This window comes from Salarias fasciatus, chromosome 6 (genome assembly GCF_902148845.1).
Source record: "Salarias fasciatus chromosome 6, fSalaFa1.1, whole genome shotgun sequence".
NCBI classification, from domain to species: domain Eukaryota; kingdom Metazoa; phylum Chordata; class Actinopteri; order Blenniiformes; family Blenniidae; genus Salarias; species Salarias fasciatus.
The window spans coordinates 19,479,873-19,505,497 of record NC_043750.1 but is presented as its reverse complement, the minus strand read 5'-3'; the positions used below and the strand labels follow the sequence as shown (position 1 = coordinate 19,505,497).

Sequence of the window (25,625 nt, the reverse complement as noted above, 5' to 3'; positions counted from 1 at the left end):
TATCGATGCAGGATCAGTACAATTTCCTCTTACAGCTCCCCTTGTTTGTAAACATTTAAGAGCTTGTTCTCATGTCCTAAATACATAGGGAAACATTTGTAGAAAATGTTAATATCTTAATAAAGCTAAATTTAAAATAGTCAAAAGGGCACACATTTTGATATGTGAACGTTAAATTGCTTGAAAACTGAAGGAATTAAAAAAACACAAAGTAATAACTGATTGTGTGAATACTTCGAGCACTCACACAATGATATTTATTGACTGAACAAGGATCTCAATATAGAGGACAAGACTAATATTAGTTATCACCAATTTCCAAAACAAACTTGTGTCTTGATATCTTTTTCCACAAGTTTTTTTTTTTATCTTATTAACTTATGTTATAGCTACTCATTACCTGTAAGAAGCATCATATTGGTTTCAGAATGAGTTACTCCATGTCAAGTTTATAATAGCCTCTTGGAAGTGGCACACCGTGCAATTAATACAAAGTATCGATGATTCGTGAAGTCAGACTCAGACGTTTTTAATGTTTTTTAATGGCATATACACAGTTTTTACAGCAGAAACTCGAGGGAATTACTGAAATATGTCAACTTCAATGGTGGCCATGGATTTCCGGGAGATCTGGAACAACTTCGCCTGTCTCCTGAATGACATCTCCCTGGAAGCAACAACAATGACAAGAAGTTAGAAAATAGGGCTGCACGATATTGGAAAAAACTGATATTGCGATTTTTTGGGGGCTTGCAATATATTGCAATATATATTGCAATATTAAAAATAGAAGAATTTTCACCAGATGACCTGAATAGCTGTATTTGGGGAGATGGCCACTTGAGAGAAATACGTGGTGTTTCATACCGCTTGTCGAGCGTGCGGATCATTTTTTTAAATCCCTCTTTAACGATCGACGGTGTTCAATGGCACCATGTCGTTTGCTAGGTAAAAAGTTATTGCATCCATGATTTGTTGATGCTGTTTGGAGTTCCTATCATACGGTGTTATGCCGGCAAAGGCTTCTGTAATTGTCCTGGAAATACAGGAGCTTGTGATGGCGTTTCAAATGGTCCAACGGGTTTGACGTATTACCTCGTGTTGAGGCAACCACGACGAGGCACTGTCGGTAGAGAATGTTTTTTTGTTCTGTATCATCTTTTTTTACAGTCGAAATACATCCAAATTTTGGATGTTGACCTTCTTTTGAGGACTAAATCCTCCGTCGCTTCCTCCTGCATGTCGCCTGTGTTCAGAGTGTAGCTGAGAGCGGCCCCTCCCCTCTCCTCTCTGCTGTGGAGGAGGGAGGGGGGCGGTGAGTGCCGAGCAGGAGGGAGGAAGAGAGTGCAGCTGTGCAGAGCATGGAGCACCTTGCTGCTTTTACGAAGCAAAACAAAAGTTAATAATACTAATAATAATAAAAAAATATTGCACATCCTGCGATGTGACTATTGCACATGTGCACATTGCGATGGCGATGTTCAAACGATATATTGTGCAGGCCTATTAGAAAATGTGTCTTTTCTCACTGTCTGACCATCACATGCTGGCTCGTAAAGAAAGATGACATGCAGCTGTTTGTACAAAGATAAAAGAAGAAACAAAGTTTATGAGGAATAAATTAATACAGCATACTTACAGGGAACAGCTTGGGTTTCAGCTCCACAATCCCATATGGTGTAGTCTGCAGAGGATAACAACACAGGTGTTATCGTCGCTACACAGAGTTAAAAGTCCCAAAAGTGAAACCTGCACTATCTGATCACTGCATTACTGTATAGTGTTCCTCTCATAGTTTTACTTGATCTCTTTTGCATGCTTATGAATAGTGCAATCAATAAAAACGCTTGATTGTGAGAATATCCCATAACTTACAGCAATATGGTACTTCACGTAATAGTGAACAAGCCACGCAGGTATCAACAGCCGTGTCAGTGTGAAAACTCCACCTCGGTACGCTTTGTAGGTCTGTATGGAAAAAAGAAATACCAATAATGAGAAGCGCTTCATCAATTCAGTATTTATCCTTGCTGTTTCAATCAGGCCAGACTGCCACTGTGATCTCATGGGGATCACATTGACACACACATCCTTTCACATTTTAGTATGTATATGCTGATGATGTTTAGCAATTAATATTCTGTTCTATATTCTTCTCTATAATCTAAATATTCATTATATAAATATTCCAGCCTTTTTTTAATCCTAGTTTTCTTAATTTACTACAAATTTGTGGTCATGGTAAATAAATTCAATCCTGGCTTCTAAATACTTCTACTTCTACTAGATCATTCTCTTCCAATACCTCTTGTCTCCTGTAATCACCCTCCATCACTGGCAGGTCCAGCATCCTTTACCTACACAGCCATCATCTCTCTTCCAAACATGACCAAAGCCATGTTTCTCACTTTCCCACCACAACTGGTGTCCAACAAGAAACACTACCTGTATTGTCTTCTTCACTTGTTTTTAACAGAAGACTGAGTACAACACTCTGAAAAGGCATATTTTAATCAAATACTGTATAAATTAATGTTATGAATACCTCGTGGTATGTCCAATAATATAGGATCATCCTATTTTTTAGACCATGGATCCGGATCATACATTTGACGTACAAAAGATATGATACATATAGATTATTTTGGTTTTAGTCTTCCTTAAAACAGTCACCACTACCAGAGGGGTCAAGCTGCTTTAATAGAGTTGAATATGGAGTGTTATAAGAGACCATTGGGTAGAGTTGTGCCTTCCTCTCAACCAGCTGGTCGGTTTGTGTTCTTTGTGAAACTATGCAAACCCTCGTGATTGCATTGACACCCTGAGTGTGGACATGAGGCCATCTTTTTAAAAATAAAATATGGAAAATCGATAGACTGTGGCCATCTGATGCTGATTCGCATTATTAAAAATTCAGGTAACAACACTGCACTGTTTAAAAGATGATCCAAACGACCAATGCGATGCATTTGTTCCCTTGATAAGAAGAAATTTAAAACAAAAACGAGCAGATATGTTTTAATAGTGGCCAGTTTTTACCATTTACCGTTGAGTAATCGATCGAAGCGGTGACAAAGTAAATAATGTGACATTATGAGTGTGTGTCTGTTGGGTTTGTTTTCAGGGTGTTGGGTGCATGGACTCACGTATAGCCTCCACAGGCTCTTCGGCTCCAGAAAACCAGCCCAGAACTTGGCGATGGCGCCCGGGGGTTTGGCCGGCAGGACGGGCTCCCGCGGACTGAGCTCCTGGTCCTTCAGCCACTGCCGCCGCAGCTTCACCAGCTGGTCGAAGCGGAGCTTCTCGTCCGGAGTGTATCCAGACATGGTTTATTCCGAACGTTCAACCTCAGAGCGCCTACAATGACACCATGGAGGACACTTCCCTTCGCAGGCCGGAAGGCATCGACAAAGACAAACAACAGGCGACGCTTACGGAGTGCTTGATGAATCGTGGCGCGCCCCCTGCTGGAAGGAGGTGGAAATTACAGCACAATGCAGACAGAAGCCAATAACAGAGAGAAGGCTCCATGAAACTCAAGACTGTTGAGGACTAAAGGTTTGTCTCCGAGTTGAAGTTGAAACCAGAGACAGTTTCTTGGTCTAATATACACACTGCATAAAAAATGAAACTATGATTTTTTTAATTTATTTTTTTTACATAAATACCCCTCTTAACATTTAGAAACAATGTCTCAGCCTTTATATATCTATGGTTATTATTATCTTCAGTCAGCAGTCATCAAGAACTGAAAATAAGAAGTCCCAGCCAATAGTCCCACCCTAAAGTATTTATCTAATTAATGTACTCCAAACATCCATGATTTCTTTTTGTTTGTTTGTTTGTTTGTTTGTTTGTTTGTTTGTTTTTTGCATTATAATGAGAATATTTACCCTATACATGCAAAATATATTCCCATTTAATTCGAAATGGAACAAAAAACCTTAATGCAAACCTATTCCATAAGTAACAGCTCTATGATTTCTTTGCAACAGAGGTTATGCAAATATTCAAGCTCCTAAAGTTATTTTCGTGAAAATTATTGGACAGCACTGTATTTATTTGGTGGTAACTGATCACTAACCATAATAAATTCAAAAATTCAACATTCAAAAAAACTTTATTTGTTCCCAAGGGGTAATTCAAAAGAGCAGTCAGTGCAACCGTCTTCAGTCAGTACTGTGTGTCTGATGCTCAGATCAGGTTCTGCACAAAATGTCTATCTGAGTGTGTGTTTAAGGTCTTCTGGGAACACACTGCACCATCGGCTCCACTGTTTTCTATGAGAATTGATGTATAAATAAAGTTTGATTTATTAACATGTAACAGATTATTTTGTTACTGTTCCTTTGTGGGCATAGGATTTGAATTTAGCCATGCAACCATATATGAAAAAGTGAAATCATACACACTGCAACAAGCACACTTTTAATTAATTCAACTGAGGCTTAAGATATTTTATCAACAAGCAACCCATTCATATAAAGTACAGTACAGGCTAAGGCTATTTTCTGAACAATTCATTTAACGAATGAAATATCAAATGAGCTGTGTAATTAATCACCATGTATATGCAATTACAAGTATGTACAATGTTAGGTCACTATGCAAAACAGTAAAATAATAATCAATGTGATAAAATATCAAAATAATCATGTTACAGCAGCGTAGCAAATATTTACAACAGACAACAGAAGTATAAGTTAGAGAGGGAATGCTGAGACCAAGGAAGAGGAAGAACTGGGAATTCAGGAGCCAAGTGGTGCTGGATAAGGTCACTGGACGTTTCAGGTGGGCAAAGGTATGATATGGAGCATCCATGTGGGACAGGACCACATTTAGATGGAACCTGCTCTACTTCAGACAAGCCATCCAACACAAGAGCAATGAGGGGTTGGGGTTGTTCCTCACGCAGCTTGGGTCCAGCCGCCATCAAGTCAGAGTCAGGAAACGGTACAAAAAAAAAAAAAAAAAAAAAGACACATAAAGCCTCTACTTATTTGTGCTTCTATTTTGGGAAAATGTGGTTATATTACATTTGGCCATCATTAAACAAAGGCATTAGCATTTAGCTGTCGCAAAAGTGAAATGTTGAATATTATTACCTGCATATGCCTGGTACAGTGTGGACTGAAGGCCACTCTCACCAGCTGTTGTTGGCTTTCACACCACCACATCACTCAGAGGTTCTGGATGAATTCCCTGAAATCAACGGTGAAATATGTTCATTTTTGCAGAGAATTGTAGTAATACACAGTCTGTGTGTGTTGTTGTGTTTTTTATTATTATTAATTTCATGACACAAACAAAAAAGACAACATAAACACAAGCAATTAATGAAAACAGAGTAAATAAGCTACCCTATTAAACACCCACCTGAGTTCTCGCTCTATATGCCATTGCTGTAGATTGCTTGTGCAGGCCAGAGATGGAGGGACGGACCACAGGCCATAGTGTGAATAATGCGCTGTCTGATGTAGTAGGGCCACAGTGTGGTTGCAAAACCCTTTTCCTGCTGCACAGCTACAGGAAAACGTCATCAGACGTCCACTGTCAACAGCAAGAGTCATCGGTAGAAAAATGGGTAAGAATGATGAACATGACATCACAGAATCACATCACTGTCAGTCAGGGGATTTTGTAGTGCACCCACCACAACCCTGTTTTTCCAAAATAACTAACTTTTACATTATATTTTTACACACATACACGACTTTATTCAGTACATAGAAATACACCACACAAAGCTGGTTTGATTGAGTGGTGGAAGGGGATGCACTCTTCTGGCCACAGATCTATAATAGAAACAGATAACATAGCAGTAGAGACTTATAACCTATGAAATGAGGTGAAATAAAAGGACAAAGAAAAAGAGCGGAGTCGAGGCTCCTGTACATGTAAGGCTAGGATGGACAGCACGTCAGAGGAGAGAGCTGCAACGGCAGGGAACTTATACTGTCTGTGGTCAAACCTATAGTTTGTGAGGCTCCTCGCTTTTCCTTAAAACCTTCACCACGACTGCCCCAAAAAGGAACATATAGACGCGTGACTTCAGGCAGTCACTCCGAATATCAAGAAACAGAAAGAACAGAGGAAAAGAAATGCAAAAAGAAAGAGAATGTTCAAGTGTGGTGGAAATGTGTGTGAATAAAGAAGTCTGAGAAGCAGATGTGGTTCAGTGGAAGTGTTATTGAAATTAAAGTCCTTTATTTGTTTCACAGTGGGAAACTGCAGAGTTCCAGCAGCACAGAGAAAAGAAATAGAAACAGAATAGAAATGTGAAAAATGTGAAAAGCCCTGACCATACACAGAAAAATTTAAAATAATTTAAATGTAAATGTAGGACTGATATGATTAAATAACAGATATAAATTAAATATAATTTAATTATACATTTAAGACAGGCACATGTGTTCAGTATAACAGAGAAATGTGGGAAACACTGAAAGAGATGCAGACCGGAGCTTCTCAGAGCTGAACGGAGGACTGACAGTATGAGTGGAGGTTTGGGTTCTACACGCTGGTTCTGTTCCAGGCCGACCCCCCGTCAGAGGAGGGAACAGTGAAGGTCAAAGGTCACCTGACCTGCTGGAGCAGCTTCGCCAGGAGCCTCGTGATCCAGACCCCGGAGAACGTTCCGGCCCTCGACGGCGGAGCCGCCGCCAGGAGGGTCACGGAGAACCTCCACGGCTCCGGATGTATCCTGGTAACGACAGAACGGTTCTTTAAGGTTCCTTCTTGAAGTGGTTCTCATGATGTAGAGTAGTTAAACCCATGTAATCAGAATACTAGATTACTGTATCCACAGACTGTCCACCTGCCATTTATGAGAGGATACCCATCAAGCTTTCACCCATCAAATGGGAGATGTTTGTGGAGGAGTAAATTCCCTCTCAGGAGATCCAGGCCACGAGGATCCACTGCAACTACAAGAGTGAGTCACTTCCTGTTTCTCTGAACGTAAGTGGACATGACGGCTTGAAGAAATCAAGTCATGAGATGATAAAAAGGGCTCGTCATGTTTGGTTTGTTCTAAAGTTCCAAAGAAAAATCGCATGATCATGTTGCAATTCTAGACTTAAAAGTACGCAGCCTGCAAATATAACTAGTGCAACAGGTTCTTTTTTTTTTTTAATGAGAGTAACTTCTACTTGTATTGCGTTGTAAAAGAGCCCAACATTTTTTTTAATTAAATCCAGTTATATATATATATATTTAGAAGCATAGAAATATTAAAACATTTGATTGTAGTAATTTAAACACCTTTGATCAGTTTTATTTTATCTTATTGGAATGTAATGGATTTATTTAAGACCCAAACTTCATCAAATATTCTTCACCAACGCATGAAAAATGGGTTCTCAGTTTTTTATTAATTCATTGCAGCCCAGCAAGGGTCCAGGTGGAGCAGTTCAGGGTGGTAAGGTCATGGGGAGGGTCTCCACCTGGCCTCCGACTGCCATCCAGTGGCAGGCCAGGTGTAAACTGGGTAAACTGAAGGAGCAGGAAGACGTCAGCTTCAGGATGCCACATAGGAACGAGAAGCTCTCCAGTGAAGTGGAGGAAGTCGTGAAGCATGATCGGTCTGAGAGCCTCTCTTCCACTGAGGCAGAACCCCGAGTCTGGCTCAAGAGCCGAGGAGCAGGAGAACCAGGATGTGATCCAGAACCGGACCACAACGGTTCCATCTGTCTTTGAGTCTGACGTCCATTCCAACTCATCGTTTTTGACCTATCGTCAAATTTCTGAAAAATACTTAGTCCTTTAAGAAATAATCAAGATAATGCTGATTAAATATATTATTTAAACAAACATGCATTATCCAGGTTCATAAAAGGTTCTCGAATGTTATCAAACTGCAATGTCTATCTAAAATAAACCAATCACTCCTTCGTCAGTGTGGCTGTAAACTGTTCACCTCACCTGCTATTCAGATAATAATGTTTATTTATGCACTTCATTTTTTTATCACTGACAAGTAGAGGAGAAAAATATCTGTCATCGTGGCACGGTAGAAAACACTGAATAAAACGTCTCATCTGGTCACTTTTCCATCAGAACTAACAAGCAGGGCCGCCTTAACCTAGTAGTAGGCCCTGGGGCTGAGAGGTTTTGTAGGCCCAACTCCATCGTCCCAATCTACATCACAAAATGCATTAGTTTCTTTCACGGCATACAAGTGTTAGTTTTCCTTCTTTAGCCAGAAAACACCAGCATACTTCTATTAATTAACTTACATGAACACAAAAGGCACTTTGTATAACAACAATAAATAAGAACTTATGTTGATTATTTAAAACCAAGACGGGTAAAAGTTTGAAAATCAACACTATCAGAAAAAATAAGTTTTTCCTGGCCTACATACATCACACCCACACATACATCTGCATATACACTCAGCACCATGGATAGTGACAACAGATCGATGTCTAAACATTCAGTCATTCTAATTCAAACAATTAGCAGCCGTCCACAACAACTGAAAACCTGCAGAGGCTAGCAACAAGCAGAGCACTGTCCTTTTAGAAGTGCTTCCGTCTGGTCTTCTTTGCAGAGAATGCTTTGATTATGTCCTTGGAATCCAAATCATCAAGGATGTCATGCTCAATGGACCAGTGTTCATTTTGACATGAATTTTTCATTTAATTTTATAGTCTTAGTCACTCACCAAAGACTTGATTTAGTTAAAGTCACATTTTAGTTTTTTAGTTTAGTTTTGTTTTAGTTAAAATTTAGTCTGTGGAAATTAGTTTTAGTCTTAATTTTAGTCTTGATGAAATTTGACAGTTTTGTTGTACTGTAGCATAGATAGATAGATAGATAGATGGATAGATAGATAGATAGATAGATAGATAGATAGATAGATAGATAGATAGATAGATAGATAGATAGATAGATAGATAACTTTATTGTCCCAATGGGAAATTTGTCTTGGGCAAAGTGCTACATCAACATACATATACATATTAAAACAACACAACATAAAACCACAGTAGCAGAAGTGAAAAACGATATTTGTCACGGATGTAAAAACTCCATTGTAAGCATATCTTTAATTATGTTTAGATATTTAAATTTAGAATGTATCATATAACTCATTCATAAATATGAATATCTAAGGCTTGTTAGAAAAAATTTAAATACATGAACTTCAGATTCTTTCTGTCAATCCTTATAACAAATGACACCCTGCAAGAAAAAAAAGCGCCAATCATAATGACCAGCAGATGGCGGTAATGCAAGCAATGGGACGCAAGCTGCCGTAAAACATCACAGAAGAAGGAGAAGTAGAGAAGCACAACATGAAACACGGGCTGTGTCCGAATGTGCACCCTATGCCCTAACCCCTCAATCACTACATAGTGCACTACATAGTGTTGACTACGTAGTGCACTACATAGTGCCCTGAATCTGTTGGCGATTCGGACACTCAGCTCCCTACTTTTTCCCTCAGCGCTGATCACGTGACCCTCGGCCAGTACGATGGTAACTACACGCACCGGCTCGTTAAGACTTAATATTTTTTTAAATGTGCTCTTATTCTGCATTTTACTTTCCTCGTCATGTTTCTAATCATTGAAGAATAAATAAAATATATTACATTATTATATGAATACGTTATGTTATTTGATGTTTGCGCCACTCACCTGCTGCGGGAGTCTCATCCACCGGCGAAATGGCCCCCACTGTCAAGTTTTCTGTGTTTTTGTGCACTTTAATTCAACTTTTACTGGCCAAAATGGCACAAATAAAGGAGAGGAAACGACTGAGAAGCCTTGAGGAGGAGACGGCGAGTGACAGTGGCTCTCATCGCTCATCGCTCTCACCACGTAAGAACATAACGCTAGTTAATTCCCTTTTATTGCAATTTTCACGCCATCTGCTGGGGAAAGTTAGCTAAAGGTATTATAGTCCTTATTTTTAATTGATTGCTTTTAAGCATTGGCAAATTAATCTCATTTATCAATGGGAATCACTGCAGGACTTGATCTAGTCCATATACCATTTCAGCTATTTACAGTAACTACCCAAAAACCAGCTATTCAACATGTAAACACTGTAAGTCCATTTGGTATTAGCTGAACGCTACAATGAATTGACAGACTAAATGAAATGACCATATACTTGAGGAAAACAAGTTTTTCATTGACAACATCCTTTCTGACTCCCTGTGTTAACTATATTGCATAATTATAACAGGAATACATATGGGAAGGAATAAATCCTCTGAAAATCCAGATTACAACCTGTGAATAAAGCATTTACCCTTAATAACATGAGAAGTCACCAACCTTGTGTTTTAGTTTTTATTAAGGCAACAACAAAAGAAAGACATACAATAATATTGAAGTGCAAAAGATAAACCTACAAAACAAGAATATAGAACCACTTTTCACAGCTTTAAACTCCCAGAAATGCTACCATGAGAAGTTGCATTTTCAGGAGCTTAAAGCTGTGCAAAGTGGTTCTAGATTATTCACACAAACAAACTAAGCGGCCTGTTTTTCCCCCCCAGACACCACCGGCACTTTATTGTGTGGTCAACAGAAACGTTCCCCTGTTGGCCGGGTACTTCGATGGCCACTCAGAGGTCTGGCCGGACTTCTGGCTACACCGCACCACCATCTCCAGTGCTGGGGGAGGCACCTGGACACCCTGGTGTTCTTCTTCTGGCTGGCTGAGGATACGGAGGCGCCTGATCTCCTTTCCTCCTGCAGAAGAGCTGGAAGAGATCTCTGCTGGTTTCCAGCAGTCGGCTGATCTGCCTCTTTTCGGAGGGTCGTGGGAAGCATCGACGGCTGCCACGTCAGGATAAAGCCCCATGCAGAACACGCACAGTGTTATTTTAACCACAAGATGTTCCACTTGGTGCAGTTTCAGGCGGTGTGTGATCACCGAGGAAGATTTCTAGACGTCTTTGCTGGTTACCCTGGCTCGGTCCACGACTCCCGTGTGTTGAGGAACAGCCCCGTCTACACCGAGCAGCTGCATCCTCCCGCCGGCTTCATCCTCCTCGGTGATGGGGGGTACCTCCGCCTGTCACGGCCCATCACCACCCTGATGCCGTACAGGCAGCCTGTGAGGAATCCTGTTGAGGCCAGGTTCAACGGGGCCGGTCTGTGGTGGAGAGAGCGTTCTGAGTCATGAAGGCCAGGTGGCGGCCATATTAAGGCACTGGAGGTTCAACCCACCTTTGCTGTGAAGGTCATCGCCTGCTGCGCTGTCCTGCACAACCTCTGCCTTCACCACGGGGACCTGCTGGAGCCGGAGCCAGTCCAGGAGCCAGAGACAGAGGCTGTCCACCAGGAGCAGGACGACCAGGGCCAGCAGAGCGGGGAGTCACTGCAGGCAGCCATGGCAGCGGGGGTCAGGCATCAGGCACTGCTGAACCACGATTACTGACTCTACTGGTGTCATTTTGTTCATGTTTGTTCTAAAATAAATGTTAATATGTACAGCAACAGTTTAATATAATGTAAATAGTTTGTGTAAATAGTTCATTTAATTGTCTATCCTGAAACATAATATATCAATTTTTCTTTAATAATCATCCTTGTTTTTATTTGATTTCTTTATTATTACATTGTTGATTTGGGAACTTTCAACTGTGAACTTAAATAACACACAAAACAAACTCAATTAATTTTGCCCACAATTTTTTCAAGCAGTGAACAGTCTCTCCTCTTCCCCCTTGACCTCTTGCCTGCAATCTCTATACAATCACACAACCACACAGTTTTATGCAATAGCACACGAATTGGCGTTAAAATAGTTATAGTTCCACAATCACATACAACCACGCAATATTCTGTAACAGAACACAAACGTGCACAATAGAAATAGTATAATAAGCTTACTCCCAGCCGGCGGCCGAGGCCAATCTCTTCCCACTGAAGAGGCTACTACAGCACCGGAGCCGCACCAGCCGCTCCACGTCCTCGTCTGTCCCTTGAAAGACACAACACGTATATATCACACTCAGATATAAGCCCCTGGGTGTCACTACACCCGACATATTATCAGATGAACTGTTAATCATTAAGTATTTACGTTAGAAAACGCCGAAGATATCGATGCACTGTAGCTAACACAGGCTAAATATTAGCACCGGCGCTAACTTTCAACTTCACTGGGTCAAATATACGTTCAGTGGCCGAAACTTTACATATCTTTAATCTTTACCGTGTTCTAACTTATTCATGCCCAGCAAATTCACAACATTGTAATGAAATACTTACATTTATGTGTCACAGCTCCGGCTCCCTGCTCGCGCTTCTGCTGAGAGGCTGCTCTTACGTCATTTTGCTGGAGATTCGCAATGCACGATGGGTAATATCGAGCCGTCTAGGGAGCATCGATGCTCACTACTTTTCAAGATGCATTGTGGGAAATTTCTAGTGCCCTACTTTTTTGCTATCTGGACATTCGGACACCCCTAAAAATGGCGTCTTCACTATGTAGTGCCCTATGTAGGGAATAGGGTGCACATTCGGACACAGCCACGGTGTCAGTACCTGATCCGTACCCGGAACACGATCCGTACCAGACGCTTCTGCGCATGTGCCCTCATCATCACGACATGATTTACGGCGAGACAGCTCGTTACGGCAACTCTACTGGGACAAACTTTATTAAGGCGTATGTCCGTTTAAAGTTTAGCAAAATTACATACTTAAAAAACGATCTGTGTGTCTGTCTAGTTTAGAAAGATAAATCTATCCTATTATCTCACACAGAAATGATCATTTAAACATCTTATATTAAAAATACCATCAAGCTAAACTCTAAATGGTTAAACAAAGCCAGGTAATTTTATTTGTAAAGCCATTTTTACAAATAATTTGTCTGTAATCGCTTTACACAGCATCATAACAACATCCTCTGCCCTTATACCCTCACATCCACTGAGATAAAACTCCCAAGAAAACTCTCAACCACGAATGATGGAAGAAAACTCAGTGTGAGCAACAGAGGAGAGCTCCCCCTGCTGGACGGGCACACTATCAGCAGATGAGACAGACAAGAAAACAGTTTACAACACAGGGAGGACATGCCAAATGAAGACTAAAATATATATTAGCGTCCTCAGTCAGTCTCAGCAACGGAATACATTATGAAAATTATTTATTACACAGTAATTTTTATTTCAAAGTTTTGCTTGTGATTAATTTAATACTTATCGACATCACCCACATTGTTTTATCACTTTCTTTATGTGGACAGTGTTATCCGACTAAACCAAGGGCTGCACATCTGCTTTTATTAACATTAATTGTGAAAAGAAGCTTTAAAAAGAATGTAATCATAATAGACTGTTGAATCGGAAGGCTTTCACTGTGTGTCACAACACACACTTCAGTTCAGCTAAATGTACCTGTGGTGAACGGAGCCTCTCTGGACAGTTAAGTCTGAGCCTCTGCAGTCCTCCTGCAGGCAGTGTCCCATTCTCCAGGGCCTGGTACCTGGCTCTCCACACTTTATGACTTTGTACATTATCAGACAGATGTGATGTTACACCAACACAGTTTCAATAGTAAACATCTGACACACAACAGTTGCGTAATTTCATTACATCACACTATTACACAGACCAGAGAAAAGTCTTGTCGCTGCAGTTATTTTTAATTACATTTGATTACACTCAACTCCAGTGTGCAGAGAACAAATCCACAGACAACAAAATGTAATTTGCATTTATGAATAAGAGAAGGAATTTATTTCAAACATTTAAAAAATGAATTGAAAAACAAAGAACAGAATACAAACAAAAAAGGTCTGAAAAGGAGCAAGGAATAACAAAACTTATTCAATTTCTGTGTAATATTATTTAGCAGTGTAGTATTGTAAGGCTGGTGTATCTATGTGCAAACTGTAATCCCATTACTCTGTCTCAGGTTGTGGATAAAGGATGCTGTAGTCAAAATGTTGAAGCTCTGAGTCTTCTTGTACTGAGTCGTGGTCTTTGAGGCCCAGATGCTGGGGAGGGGAAGGGCTCCCACTTGAAGCAGGGCTCCAGGACTCCAGGATTCCAACCAGAGCCAAGCTGTTCCTGGTCTTGGTCTTGTTTAGTCCCACCACAGAAAACACACTGCATCTGCACCGGAGTGGGGCAGGACCAGGACCAGCCCTGTGATGGTGACAAACTTCTGGGACAGGTTTAGCCCCATCATCTATGAAGACTGGACAAAGAACAGAGGGAATCAGCTCTTAAATGTTACTGTTTTCTTGTTTTCCTTTCACTGAATCAGCAAACAACAAAGCTGTTCGAGTTCTGTCGTCCTGAGGCGATTTTGATCTTGATAAAACCTGTTCCCTCTTTCCTCCTGCCACTGGCCCTGTCTTATCAAACCTCATGTTGGTTTATTAAACCTACAGGAGTGAACCAGTGACTGTCTCCGAACAGGTTAATATCACAAACAAGTGTATTGTAATTCCCCTTTTTTAACATGTGAAAACAAATCGTTAACAAGTGACCATAAAACTGTTCTTAAGTTCTACACATACAGGACTGTCTCAGAAAATTAGAATATTGTGATAAAGTTCTTTATTTTCTGAAATGCAATTAAAAAAACAAAAATGTCATACATTCTGGATTCATTACAAATCAACTGAGATATTTCAAGCCTTTTATTATTGTAATATTGCTGATTATGGCTTACAGCTTAAGAAATTAATGTGCTTTCAAACTGCACTCTGTGAACAGCCTGCTCTTTGAGAAATGTCTTTTTGTGTCTTCCCCTCCTGATGGAGGGTGTCAATGATGGTCCTCTGGACAGCAGTCAGATCAGCAGTCTTCCCCATACTTGTGATTTAGTTTACTGAACCAAGCTGAGTGTTTTCAAGGCTCAGGAAACACTTGCAGGTGTTTCGAGTTATTTAGACGATTCAAGTGATTAGTTAAATAGCCTACTAGTATACTTTTTCATGATATTCTAATATTTTGAGATAGGATTTTTGAGTTTTCTTAAGCTGTAAGCCATAATCAGCAATATTAAAATAATAAAAGGCTTGAAATATTTCAGTTGATTTGTAATGAATCCAGAATGTATGACATTTTTGTTTTTTTAATTGCATTTCAGAAAATAAAGAACTTTATCACAATATTCTAATTTTCTGAGACAGTCCTGTAGACAGGAATTATTGAATGCATAGTAACTGTAGAGATATGTCTGTTTAGTTTTATTTGATCACATTTCAGCTTGCAAACGAACTCATAAGAACAACAAGTGTATCCCAAAACTGATAAACAATAGTGAATCCTGCTCTGGAGTCCCTGATTGATCAGCATCGATACAGACCAGATGGTCACAAGGAGCAGCGGCTGGAGGACAGAGTGAAGCAGCTTCACTAATTAAGCATGTAACCCTCCGAATAGGGCCCACAAAGCGCTCAAAACGCCTTAAAATGTTCTCACAACAGACATAAACTAATAAGAAAATGTAATTATAACTTTAAGAGCATAAATACTGAAAACACACATACCTGACGGCGTTAGTTCATCTCTGCACGGCCTCTGAGACGAAACTAAACGATCGCGAGTTCACAGGCTGAACAGGTAGATCACAGATCACTTTTGAGTCGAAATCTAAAACAAAGTCCCTGAAAAGACATTTCAGCGGGAGAAATGGAGGATGTGGCGTGGGAGCGTGTGAATCCGGCCAATGTGTGACAGTTGGCAGCAATTAAAATATATATTTTTATAGTTAATTACCACCGCAGAGTGTCGTAAAATACGCCCACTTCTGCGCATGTGCGGGGTGCTGACGCATGCGCAGAGGCGTCTGGTACGGATCGTGTTCCGGGTACGGATCGGGTACCGACACACGGCATTGAGTGACGGGACTGCGGTGCTGCAGCGACGGAAAGGAGCCAGTGAGCCCGGCGTGAGGATGGTTAACCCAGCTTGTCAGGTGTTCCGACGTGTCAGCATACTCCTCAGATCAGCATACCCCAGAGAAGCCAGTCGGTGCTGGTAAATTAGCTGGTCAACAGCGGTTCACTACGGCAACTCTACCTGGACGAGACACGGTACTTCTGACAGGCTGGCTCGTGCTCGTGAGGCTAGCTGGACTTCACTCAGCAAGGTTGCGGGATTATTATGCTAATTTATCTGTTAAATGTTCAACAGTCCCGTGTCAGACCTCGAAAACCAGCAATCCTCCCAGTGTTTCTTAATGTCTGTAAGATGAGTACTTATAAAATCTTTCTATCTGCTTTATCTGTGGATAGTTCCCCAGTCTTGAAGCTAGTTAGCTAGCCGTTAGCTCCATCGTGTTGTTAGCATGGACGGTAAACAATCAGGGTCGAAACAGGTCGTAACCTTCACAGTGTCTCATGTACGCTTCTTACCAGAGTATTGATGGATATTTCTTCTAGTGAAGGAGTTAAACGTTATATACTGTTTACAAGGAATAAAAAAATACAGTACGTATGATGCTAACGATGTTCACACTATCTGTCCTGAAATGTCCTTACACACACACACACACACACAAACACAAACACACACACATCCGTCTCCTAATAATGTTACATATTATATCATGTGAGCACAGAGGAGTTCCACGATGCAAAAAATTAATTAAATTATCATGTCTTTGTCCATTAAATTGAAATACAGCCAGCCTCTGGCTGAACATTTTCACAGGAGAATTAAAAGAATGTTTATTAAGAAAGGCATGCATTTAATGAGACCACAGGCTGTACTTCTGTTCTCAGTTGTACAATAATAAGTAGCAGGTGATTCATATAGTAAAGTATTAGTTTGTGTATTTTGGACTCCAATCAATAAAAATCTAAACATGTGATGCTTAATCTAAATACTCAGATGATATATATTTTAAAAGAAAAATGAAAGAGGTGTTATGTTGATAAATGATACTAGTTCAGCAGAGTTTGGAACCCACTGAAACAGAGACAGAAAATGCTCAGTGTTTGTTTGTTTCCTGTTTGCAGAACCCTGCCAGTCTTTGGATGGAGTCAGCACCCAGATCCTTACTGCTTTGTGTCGTCACAGCGTGGGACCTCAGGGTTCAGGACTCCGCTCATCCTGCCACTCAGCCAGTGAAAAATGGTCAAATATTTCTGTAGCAGCACAGACATCAGGAGCGCCTGGGACCACGTCGTCTCTGCTTTTTGGCAGAGGTACCCCAACCCATTCAGGTACTGACTTTTTAGATGCGGTTTCAGCTCACCTATCTTTTCTGCATATGTCAGATTATTTAGAGTTTTGTTAAGAGCATTTCTTCACTGATGGAAGTGGAAATTCTTTACCACTGAAGGGTTGCACAGTCATTTATGGTCTTCTGACTTTGGCGATACCACAGTTTAAATGACAGCTGTGGTTTGGAGTGACACATTTTGCAAACAGTCAGATGAACCGCAGTTCAATTTGTTGTTTTGTAATGTGTGTCCGAAATGCATATTCCAGAAAACCCTGTCAGTGTACAGAGTGTTCTGTGTCTGTGTGTGTTTACTCAAAGCAAAACTATGTACTGTACACACCCAGGACCAGACCACAGTTGAAAAAGAGAACTTCAGCACATCAGAGAAGTAAAAGTAAGAAGTGGCCCAAATTCAACTGCTTTCCTCATAATCTGATTTTTTTAATTTTTATTTTTAAATCCTATGTGAACATCACATACAGCTGTGAACACAGCGAACTGTTTGGCACCTCATCTTCCTCCGCTCGTGAGGGGGGCTTTATGCTCAGTGACACTGTCGTCTGATGGCGGTCACATTTAAACTGCAACATGAAGAGACGCGCATGAAAGATAATCGATGTCACATGAGGCTCTGAAGGCAGAAGCACCAATGAGACTAATAAATGTAGCTTGAGGTGAAACATTGTTTAAAAAAGGAGTCTGCAACCTGCCACATGTGGCTCTTCAGCCACTGTGTAGCGGCTCCCTGAAGCTTTCAGAATAGTGTTTCGAAAGAAACTTTATGTTTTAATTTTTGTTTTGTTTTCATTCCACAACTGATCTCATCTTCAGGCTAAAACAGAATAGATAGATTTGGTAAAAATGGGAGTAAAAAAATGTGTCAAACTGAAACAGCAAGAACGATCAGGCTGAAATGATTAAAATTGCTTGTGCGACTTTTTTTTTTTCAGGAAAGGAAAAAAAAAAGATAAAAGGAGCAAGGAGGGGAGGGAGAAAAAATTAAGAGAATAAAAAGAAGGAATTGGCTCACATAGCTCAAACTGCTCTTACAATTCAGAGCACACAGCAGCTGCAAACAGTTAAATGGCTACAGTGAAAAAGAATACAGCTTATGGCCAGTAAAGCCAAAAAAGCAATAAAATGTTTCTAAAATATTTCACTTCAGGAATGCTGCCTCAGTTTTTGTATGTATAGCTTTTTTTTTTTTTTTTTTTTTTTTTTTTGTCCTTTTCTCAACTTCAGATAATTATCATATATTGTGGCTCCAGACACATTTATTTTGTTGGTAACTCTTGAAAACAGCTGTTTCGGTCTTGAAGGCTGCAGACCGCTGTTTGAAATGGTAGATAGAGTGATCTCAGACCAATACGACGCTGAACATTGTCCACGTCTGTGTGCCGATCAGCACCCATGTTCTCACCGAGGACGTGGTTTACCGGGAGGTAACCGCGGACCACCGGCTCCTCTCCAGACGCCTCCTGATGAAGACGAACCGGCTGCCCCGCTGGGCGGAGCGATTCTTTCCCTCCGGCATGGCCCGCTCAGTCTACATCATCGAGGACTCCATCGTGGACCCCGTCAACCGGAGCCTGACCACCTACACCTGCAACCTCAACCACACTACTCTCATGGTCTGCGGCGGCTGCGTTCCCTTTGAAACAATACACATCTCTGCCCGTTTACCATCTTTCATTTGTGTCGTATCCCATGAGAGGTAACACACTTAACCACAGCTCGTTTCCGCTTTAATCCCTCTCACAACAGTCTGTCGAGGAGCGCTGTGTTTTCCAAGACTCGGCGGAGCAGCCAGGAACGACCCTCCTGAAACGGGAGGCCTGGATCTCCTCGGGCATTTATGGCTTCTCCAAACCGATCCAGGTACACACTGCAGCTACACAGTGTATTCCAGTCAGCCACCTCCGAGGATTTACACACTAAACGGCTCCGAATCACATTTAGTAGACAGGAATTCATCAGCAGTAAAAATGATTGTCAGAAAACATGAATCCACTTCCAATAGCAGTGATAGTGTGTTGATTCACATAGAAAACAAAGCAGGTTTTTTGATTTATAGTTGGATTGATCTCCACACTTCACTATTATTATTATTATTATTATTATTTTTCAGTTCAGCCTTCGGTTGCTTGTTTATCAGGTTTGGTAACGCTGCGAGCCAGTCTCATGAAAACAAGCCGAAACAAGCGAGCTTCTCTTCACAGTAAATTGGAAACTATTACATAACAACATGACTCGATGGAAATGAGCAACAGAATATGAAATAAAGAAAGATGGTTGAGAAAAATGTGCTTTTTAAAACAAAACTGAACAGATTTAGACACGAGTCTGTTGTTCACCAAGTGGACCTGAGATTGTTGTTCTTGTTTAATTGCAATATTATCCTGAATCTACATTTACTTAAAAAAAAATGATAATAATTGATGCACTCACCATTCTTATTTAATTCCAGGACTTGAAAGCAATGTGGGAAGCGTGTTACTTTTCTTACATCTGGTTTCCTGTAAATAAGACAATAAAATAAATGTTTTGATCTTGCTGTCACATCGGAATTTGAAATTAAAAGTCTTTCAATCGGTATCTTTTTAAATCAGATTCATACCAATGCACATCACTAATGGTATCAAAGCACTCCTAAATGATCTGGCTTTAATCGCATCTAAGAGTGCAGAAGCTTAAGTATTTAGTTCTTTTTTTTTTAAACTGCAGAGGGTTACATGCAGGATTTTAAAGCCTTTCGTTTGGTGTGTCACTCATTTCAAGCGTCGGAGCAGAGGGAGTCGGCGTGCCGCTGCCAAAATAAAGAAGTGGGAGAAGAAATGAAATCAAGCCTATAAATATGTCAACCTAAAACTGTTATTATTAGATACGGAAGATGCCAGGCTTGCTTTGATATCCCCGGAGAGCTGAGGAGATTGTTAGCTGGACCTTTTTTTCCCCCAAGACGTCTCCCCCGTGTGAAGCCGTTTCCTGTTCTGTCTGTTTCCCAGGAGTTCGGATTGGCTCGCTTCAAGAGCAACCAGGTGAAGGCCATGAAGGGCCTGGAATACGCCGTGTCCAACTTACAGGGTACGTCCGCCTCACGTTGTCGCCGCACGTGCGCTCCTGCAGGAGAGGAGCGCACAGGAAAAAGCAGAGGGAAACAAACGGGATTATTTTTAACCGTTGCCATTTCGGGAAAAAGGAGAGAACTTAGAAAGGAAGCGCCGGTTTCCCTCCTCAAAACACTGAACTGTGACACATGAGCCGCTATTTACATTTTACATTTTTCTATTTATACGTTTAATACTTATTCCCTAGTTGATGACGCCGTATTTGGAAGTAATTTAATTGTCTCTTTGATGTTTTAAATAAGTCGATACTGCAGAAAAGAGCGAAGCGTTAATGAAACGGGGCAGAGCCGCGCTCGCTGGAAGCTCGGCGGTGCGACAGATTGTGTTGTGCTGATGCAGCATACTGTTGGCTGAAAGGGTGTTTTCCCGTGGTTGTGACTCTGTCCTGTTGCCCCTTTGTTGACGGCGCCGCAGGAATTGGCATCAGGCTGAGCGTGGTGGTGAGTATGTTAGGAGCGGGGCGTCCATCTGCCGTCCCGATGCCGAGTACCAGCCTCGCTCAGTAGCCCGAGTAGCGGAGCTAGTGGCCCGATTCCCGCTCTGCAGACTGCAGGCGCTTTTGCTTAGAAGTAGACGATGTGATGTTGTTTGTCCCTGGTGGTTTTAAATATTTTAGAAGCATATTTACTTTATTTTTACTATGCACAGCGAATTATGACCACATTAGAAAAAAATGAGCTTTTTATTTATTTTTTTATTTTTTTAAAGTAGCTCTTTAGAAATGGAGACATGTAACGAGAAAAAAATTTAAACATGAAACAGTTAAAGATTATGGTAACCTCTTTCTCGCTACATGCCCAGAAAATCAGTTTGCTATTTTTAGATTTTGCATGGAAATCCTGAACCTGACTTTGTGATTTAACTTTTACTAAAAGTATTCCTGAGGATTGTTTTGCTTTCAGATCACATTATGTTTACAAATCACAAGTGCAGTGATTAAATATCACTGTGTCATCATTTAGATTTAATATTCAACCAGAATACGGTAATAGTCAACACTTCAGTGAAGTGGATGCTGATCCAAAGCGGCGTCACCTCCCCCGTGTGGCCATGGTGTGGCAGTATAGTCCCCCCTGCTTCTGTCATGCTGGGATGGGAGATGGCGAAGGGGGTGAAGAGGAGAGCTGCAGAGCCTTGTCATGGACGAAAACAGCTCAAATCTGTCGGTCTGTAGCTGAGCTTTCTGCCGTCGGTTCTCCTCTCGAGAGCCGCCTCCGTCCCGAAACATGTTGCCGTGAACAAACCGTCAATTAGCGCCGCGGCTGTCGCGAGCCGCCGGAGGAGCCCTGAGTACAGGCTGACGCAAAACTAGGAAATGAGTTCACGCAAGTTTTCAAAGAAGTTGATCCTGGTAATTATCCGGGCTAATTAGGGCCGCGCTGTGCTGGACTGAGCCGAGATGTGCGAGAGAGGATGCATCTGCTGGGAGAAAGGCCTGCTGGTACCGCCGCTCTGAATGCTGGATCCTGGGATTTTAATCACACTGATTATTCCTGCGTTATTTTGATCAGTAGCAGATGGTGTTTAAAACCATATTCAGGGAGGCTTCAGTAGTGCTCATCGCACAAGAACGGCAGATCGTGATTTGTTTAGCAGAGAGAATTTCACTTTGTGAAGCCGAGGATCACCATGTGGAGTTTGCATGTTTCTTCCCACAGTCCCAAAACATGTTTGGGGGGATTCTGTGAACTCTCCAAGGTGTTGCTCTAAATGAACAGCGATTGACTCCAGCTTAGATTAGAGGAGGAACGCGGTGTAGAGGTTGGCAGTTTTATGAGAACAGTTCTCATGTCCCCCTGTGTGCACGTGGGTTTTCCTCCCAGAGCCCAAAGATATGCATGTTTTTTGTTGTCGAAGTTATTAATGCGATTCAACAATGTTACTATTCAGAAAGTAAACATGTCAGAAACCTCCAGAAACGTCTGGCCGATGTCGCCTCCTCACGTGCAGGAAGAGGCTCGGTGGAAATCTGCCGCTCGGCGGCGGCGGCGGAGGAAGCGGCTTGTCTGCACCCCCCCCCCCCCCCGTCACATGCCGGGGAAGTCGCTCTGTTGTGACTCTGGTTGTTTTCATGTGAGGTTGAGGGTTCACAGTCAGGACAGACGCAAATAGACTCCATTTAGCCCGTGGCGCTGGATCCAGCGCGAGGCAGTTCATGGCAGCATACGGACGAGGGAGGTGCTCTCTCTCTCTCTCTCTCTCTTTCAGAGTTTTTCGAAAACACTGCTCCCTCCTGACTATTTCAGGAAAGTCGTCTTTCATTTTACTTGCGTTCGTCTGTCACTGAGGCATCGGGACGGTTTAATCTTAGCAACTCGTGAACCGAGACTGTCTGAAAGCCACAGAGACGAAAGAACTTTACAGATCGAACTGCTCAAAAAAGTCTGAAGGTTTCTAAACAGACGTCTGTACTGAGAGGAGCAGACTGCTGCCACAGCAGCGTCTGAGCAGTAAATATAAAGCTGAAGTCTGCAGATGCTTGTCCAGAGAAAAGCAGCAACACTGTTGAAACAATTGTTGAAGAAACAGACCGTTAAGGGGCAGAATAGAGATCCCATTTTGCAAAACTTTGATAAAACAATATTATCGTCCATAGTTGTTAAACTGGAGAAAACCATGAGAAAAACCCTCATGTGCACTGGAAGAACATGCAAACTCCACACAGGAAGTGCCTCAAGCGCAGACATGACCAGAGGATGATAGCCCCGTAAGATTAACTCCCCCGTCGCTGGACGAGGCGATCTTCCATCAGGTGTTCTGTGTGCGTTTGGTTTCCTCACCCAGTCTGGTCTCCGGCTCTGGTTCGACAGGAGAGGCGCCCCAGCGGCTGCTCAGGGACACCGTGAAGGACGCGTCGGAGAAGGCCAAGGAGGCGGCCAAGAGCCTGGCTTCGGCCGCCGCCGGCCCACAGAAGCCCCGGCAGTACGTGTGAGACGCCATCGCCTCGACGCCCGATTTACGTCCTCTGTGGACCCGGACTCCGTTCCATTACCTCTGCTGTCGGGATGAAAGTGCCGCCGTCGGTGCAGTTTGTTCTCTCTCAGGTCTGAAGCCTTTTGTACGAAACCGGCCTGCCTTTCGGAGCCGCAGCGTCTCCTGCTGCTTTACCTGCGTTCGCTGTGAAGGTCGGGTTTCCGTCTGTTGTTGTAGAGGATTTAAAATGACGTCTCTTCACTGTTCTCAGCATTATTCTAGGATCTTTTAGAGTTTTTGCATCATTGGTGATTCTGTTCGTACATACTTGTCCAGCCAAACATTCACATTAGACCAAATCATCATACTGTGACTGTCAGAAAAGATCACAATTCAGTGGTTCAAGGTGTGTGTGGGTGTGTGCGTGCCTAGGCAATGTTCATGCAGCAAAAAAAAGAACTTATTTTTGAAAAAAAAATATAGGTTTTGTATTGAAAGAGACATGCAAAGTTGAAACCATCTGCACACAGTGTGTGTTTGCTCACTCATTATCCTGTAATAGTGCAATAGTGCACGTGTAATTAGAGCGTGTACGTGTTCCCAGCAGCGAGCCCGTGCTGACTCATCCAGAATCGCTACAGACCGGAGTGACTCGCATTAAAAAAATAAAAACTCAGAATGAGCAGAGCCTTCATGTCTCTGCATCACGTTATGTGATGTGATGAAGCTGGAGTTTCGTCTGTGAAGCAAAAACCATTTCAGTCCGCTTGTCGATGCACATGAAGCTTGTTCAGTGATAGAAACTATATTGTGAATATTTCAGTGATTGCATTCCCTCGAATGGAGACCCGTTATGACGATTTCCATCCGTTTTGTACTCTGGAACTTTTCTAGTGTAACTTTTGCATGAGTTAAATTAATGTAAAGATATTTATTTATGTGTTTACCGGCGACAGTTGAGCCTGTTGTGTCGGCCTGCTTCGTAGAAGCATGTGTGCATGCAACCGGCATGCTGTGTGGTGGTTGTAATTTGACACCAGCCTCAAGACTCAGATGAGGTTTTCCAACCTGAGCGTCCACAGCCCGATATTCCAACGTCAAACTGTGTCCAACAGAAAATATGGAAATGTATAAAATGTATACTTATAGATGATACTGACTGATTTTAGTGCAAGATTTCAAATATATTAAAAAAGAAAAAAAGAATGTTGTAAAATTACATTTATATAAGATCTGAGTTGGATTTAAACCTGTATTGCACTGCAAGCAAAAATATTTGATTTTCATGTTTGTGATTTATTTTTTTTTCCAAATTGAGCTTCAATAAAAGTTGATAAGTTCTTGTTTGAATTGTGACTCCTGGTTTGTGTCTCTGCAGTCGCAGCAATGCAGAATGAACCCTGACCGTTGATATCAGTCCATGTGCCAGCAGCTGCATGAGCCCAACAGGAAGCCACACGAGATTCGAGCAGTCACATCTGCATTTTCCTGATTCTTTGTTTTGCGTGAACGGCTCGTCGACGTTTTCTTTGCAACTTCCCCGCCCAGAGAGCAGCAGCAGCAGGAACGAGGCGCCGACGGCTTTATGTATAAAACATTTTAATTATATTACAATGAGAGAATGCACAATACCTTCAAGTGTTTGCTCAAATGTAGCCAGCACCAGGTAGTCGTGTACACACACTCATACACACAAAAACAAAAAAAAAAAGGAACTTATATAACATCTTCTGAATGCATATTACACATCCGCTAAAAAGGAACATATTCACAGGTCTCTGGCACAGAACTCTCCCTACTCTGCACAGTATATCAGCCCAAACACTGTTCCTCCTCCTCATAATCATCCTCTCTAAGCTCCAAGCCAGTCCGGCCTCTCGGTTGTGGTTGGTGGTGTGACCCTCGCCGAGTGTGACTCAGGAGAGACACCGATACGTGAAGATGCACCGTCGGGGAGAAAAGACAAAAGAAGGCCGAAGTGCGGAAAGTGGAAAAGCCGAGCTAAAGCCTACAGGTAGTTAAAGCTATTACTCTGGAGTTACATACAGGAGCTCCTATTGATCGATTAAAAGTGACTATTGATTTGGCAGGATGAACATTTTGTGGAAGTCACTGTCCCATTTATGTATCTTTTTTTGTGTGTGTTGTTTTTGAGCACCTTTGATCAGAAGGCTCGGGGTGAGAGGCGGCTCAGTGCAGATGAAGAGTCTGGATGGTCGTCTAGCTGCACTTCTCGGCCTGCTGAGCCCCCCTGAACTCTTGTGCTCTTAGAAAACCCGAACACACTGACTCACAATCTCTGTGCAGCAGCAACACGGGGTAAAATATCAAATCTCATCCGCGCTCGCTCCGAACTCTCCATAATTTCACTTTAGCAGGAATTCATTTAATAATCCCAGACCTCCATATTTGCCTCAGT

General features: G+C 41.8%; 2 protein-coding genes across 3 annotated transcripts; one reads left to right on the top strand and one right to left on the bottom strand.

Annotated features, from left to right (window-relative positions):
• Positions 1-513: 513 nt before the first annotated feature.
• ndufb6 (NADH:ubiquinone oxidoreductase subunit B) lies at positions 514-3,415 on the bottom strand. The gene is made up of 4 exons (XM_030094094.1): positions 3,147-3,415; positions 1,876-1,968; positions 1,640-1,684; positions 514-667 (listed from the first exon to the last, which is right to left on the bottom strand). The coding sequence occupies exons 1-4, from the start codon at positions 3,324-3,326 to the stop codon at positions 602-604; spliced, it is 384 nt and encodes a 127-aa protein (XP_029949954.1). The 5' UTR covers positions 3,327-3,415; the 3' UTR covers positions 514-601.
• A 12,229-nt stretch (positions 3,416-15,644) lies between these two features.
• On the top strand, positions 15,645-24,556 carry LOC115390084 (PRELI domain-containing protein 1, mitochondrial-like). 2 transcript variants are annotated; one of them, XM_030093754.1, is made up of 6 exons: positions 15,645-16,029; positions 16,957-17,163; positions 18,571-18,796; positions 18,930-19,043; positions 20,171-20,249; positions 23,104-24,556. In XM_030093754.1, exons 2-6 carry the CDS (start codon positions 17,072-17,074, stop codon positions 23,223-23,225), a joined length of 633 nt encoding a protein of 210 aa, XP_029949614.1. In that variant the 5' UTR covers positions 15,645-16,029; positions 16,957-17,071; the 3' UTR covers positions 23,226-24,556. The 2 variants fall into 2 exon arrangements, with proteins under 2 accessions (XP_029949614.1, XP_029949615.1); XM_030093755.1 differs by having other exon boundaries at positions 15,645-16,085.
• Positions 24,557-25,625: the final 1,069 nt, after the last annotated feature.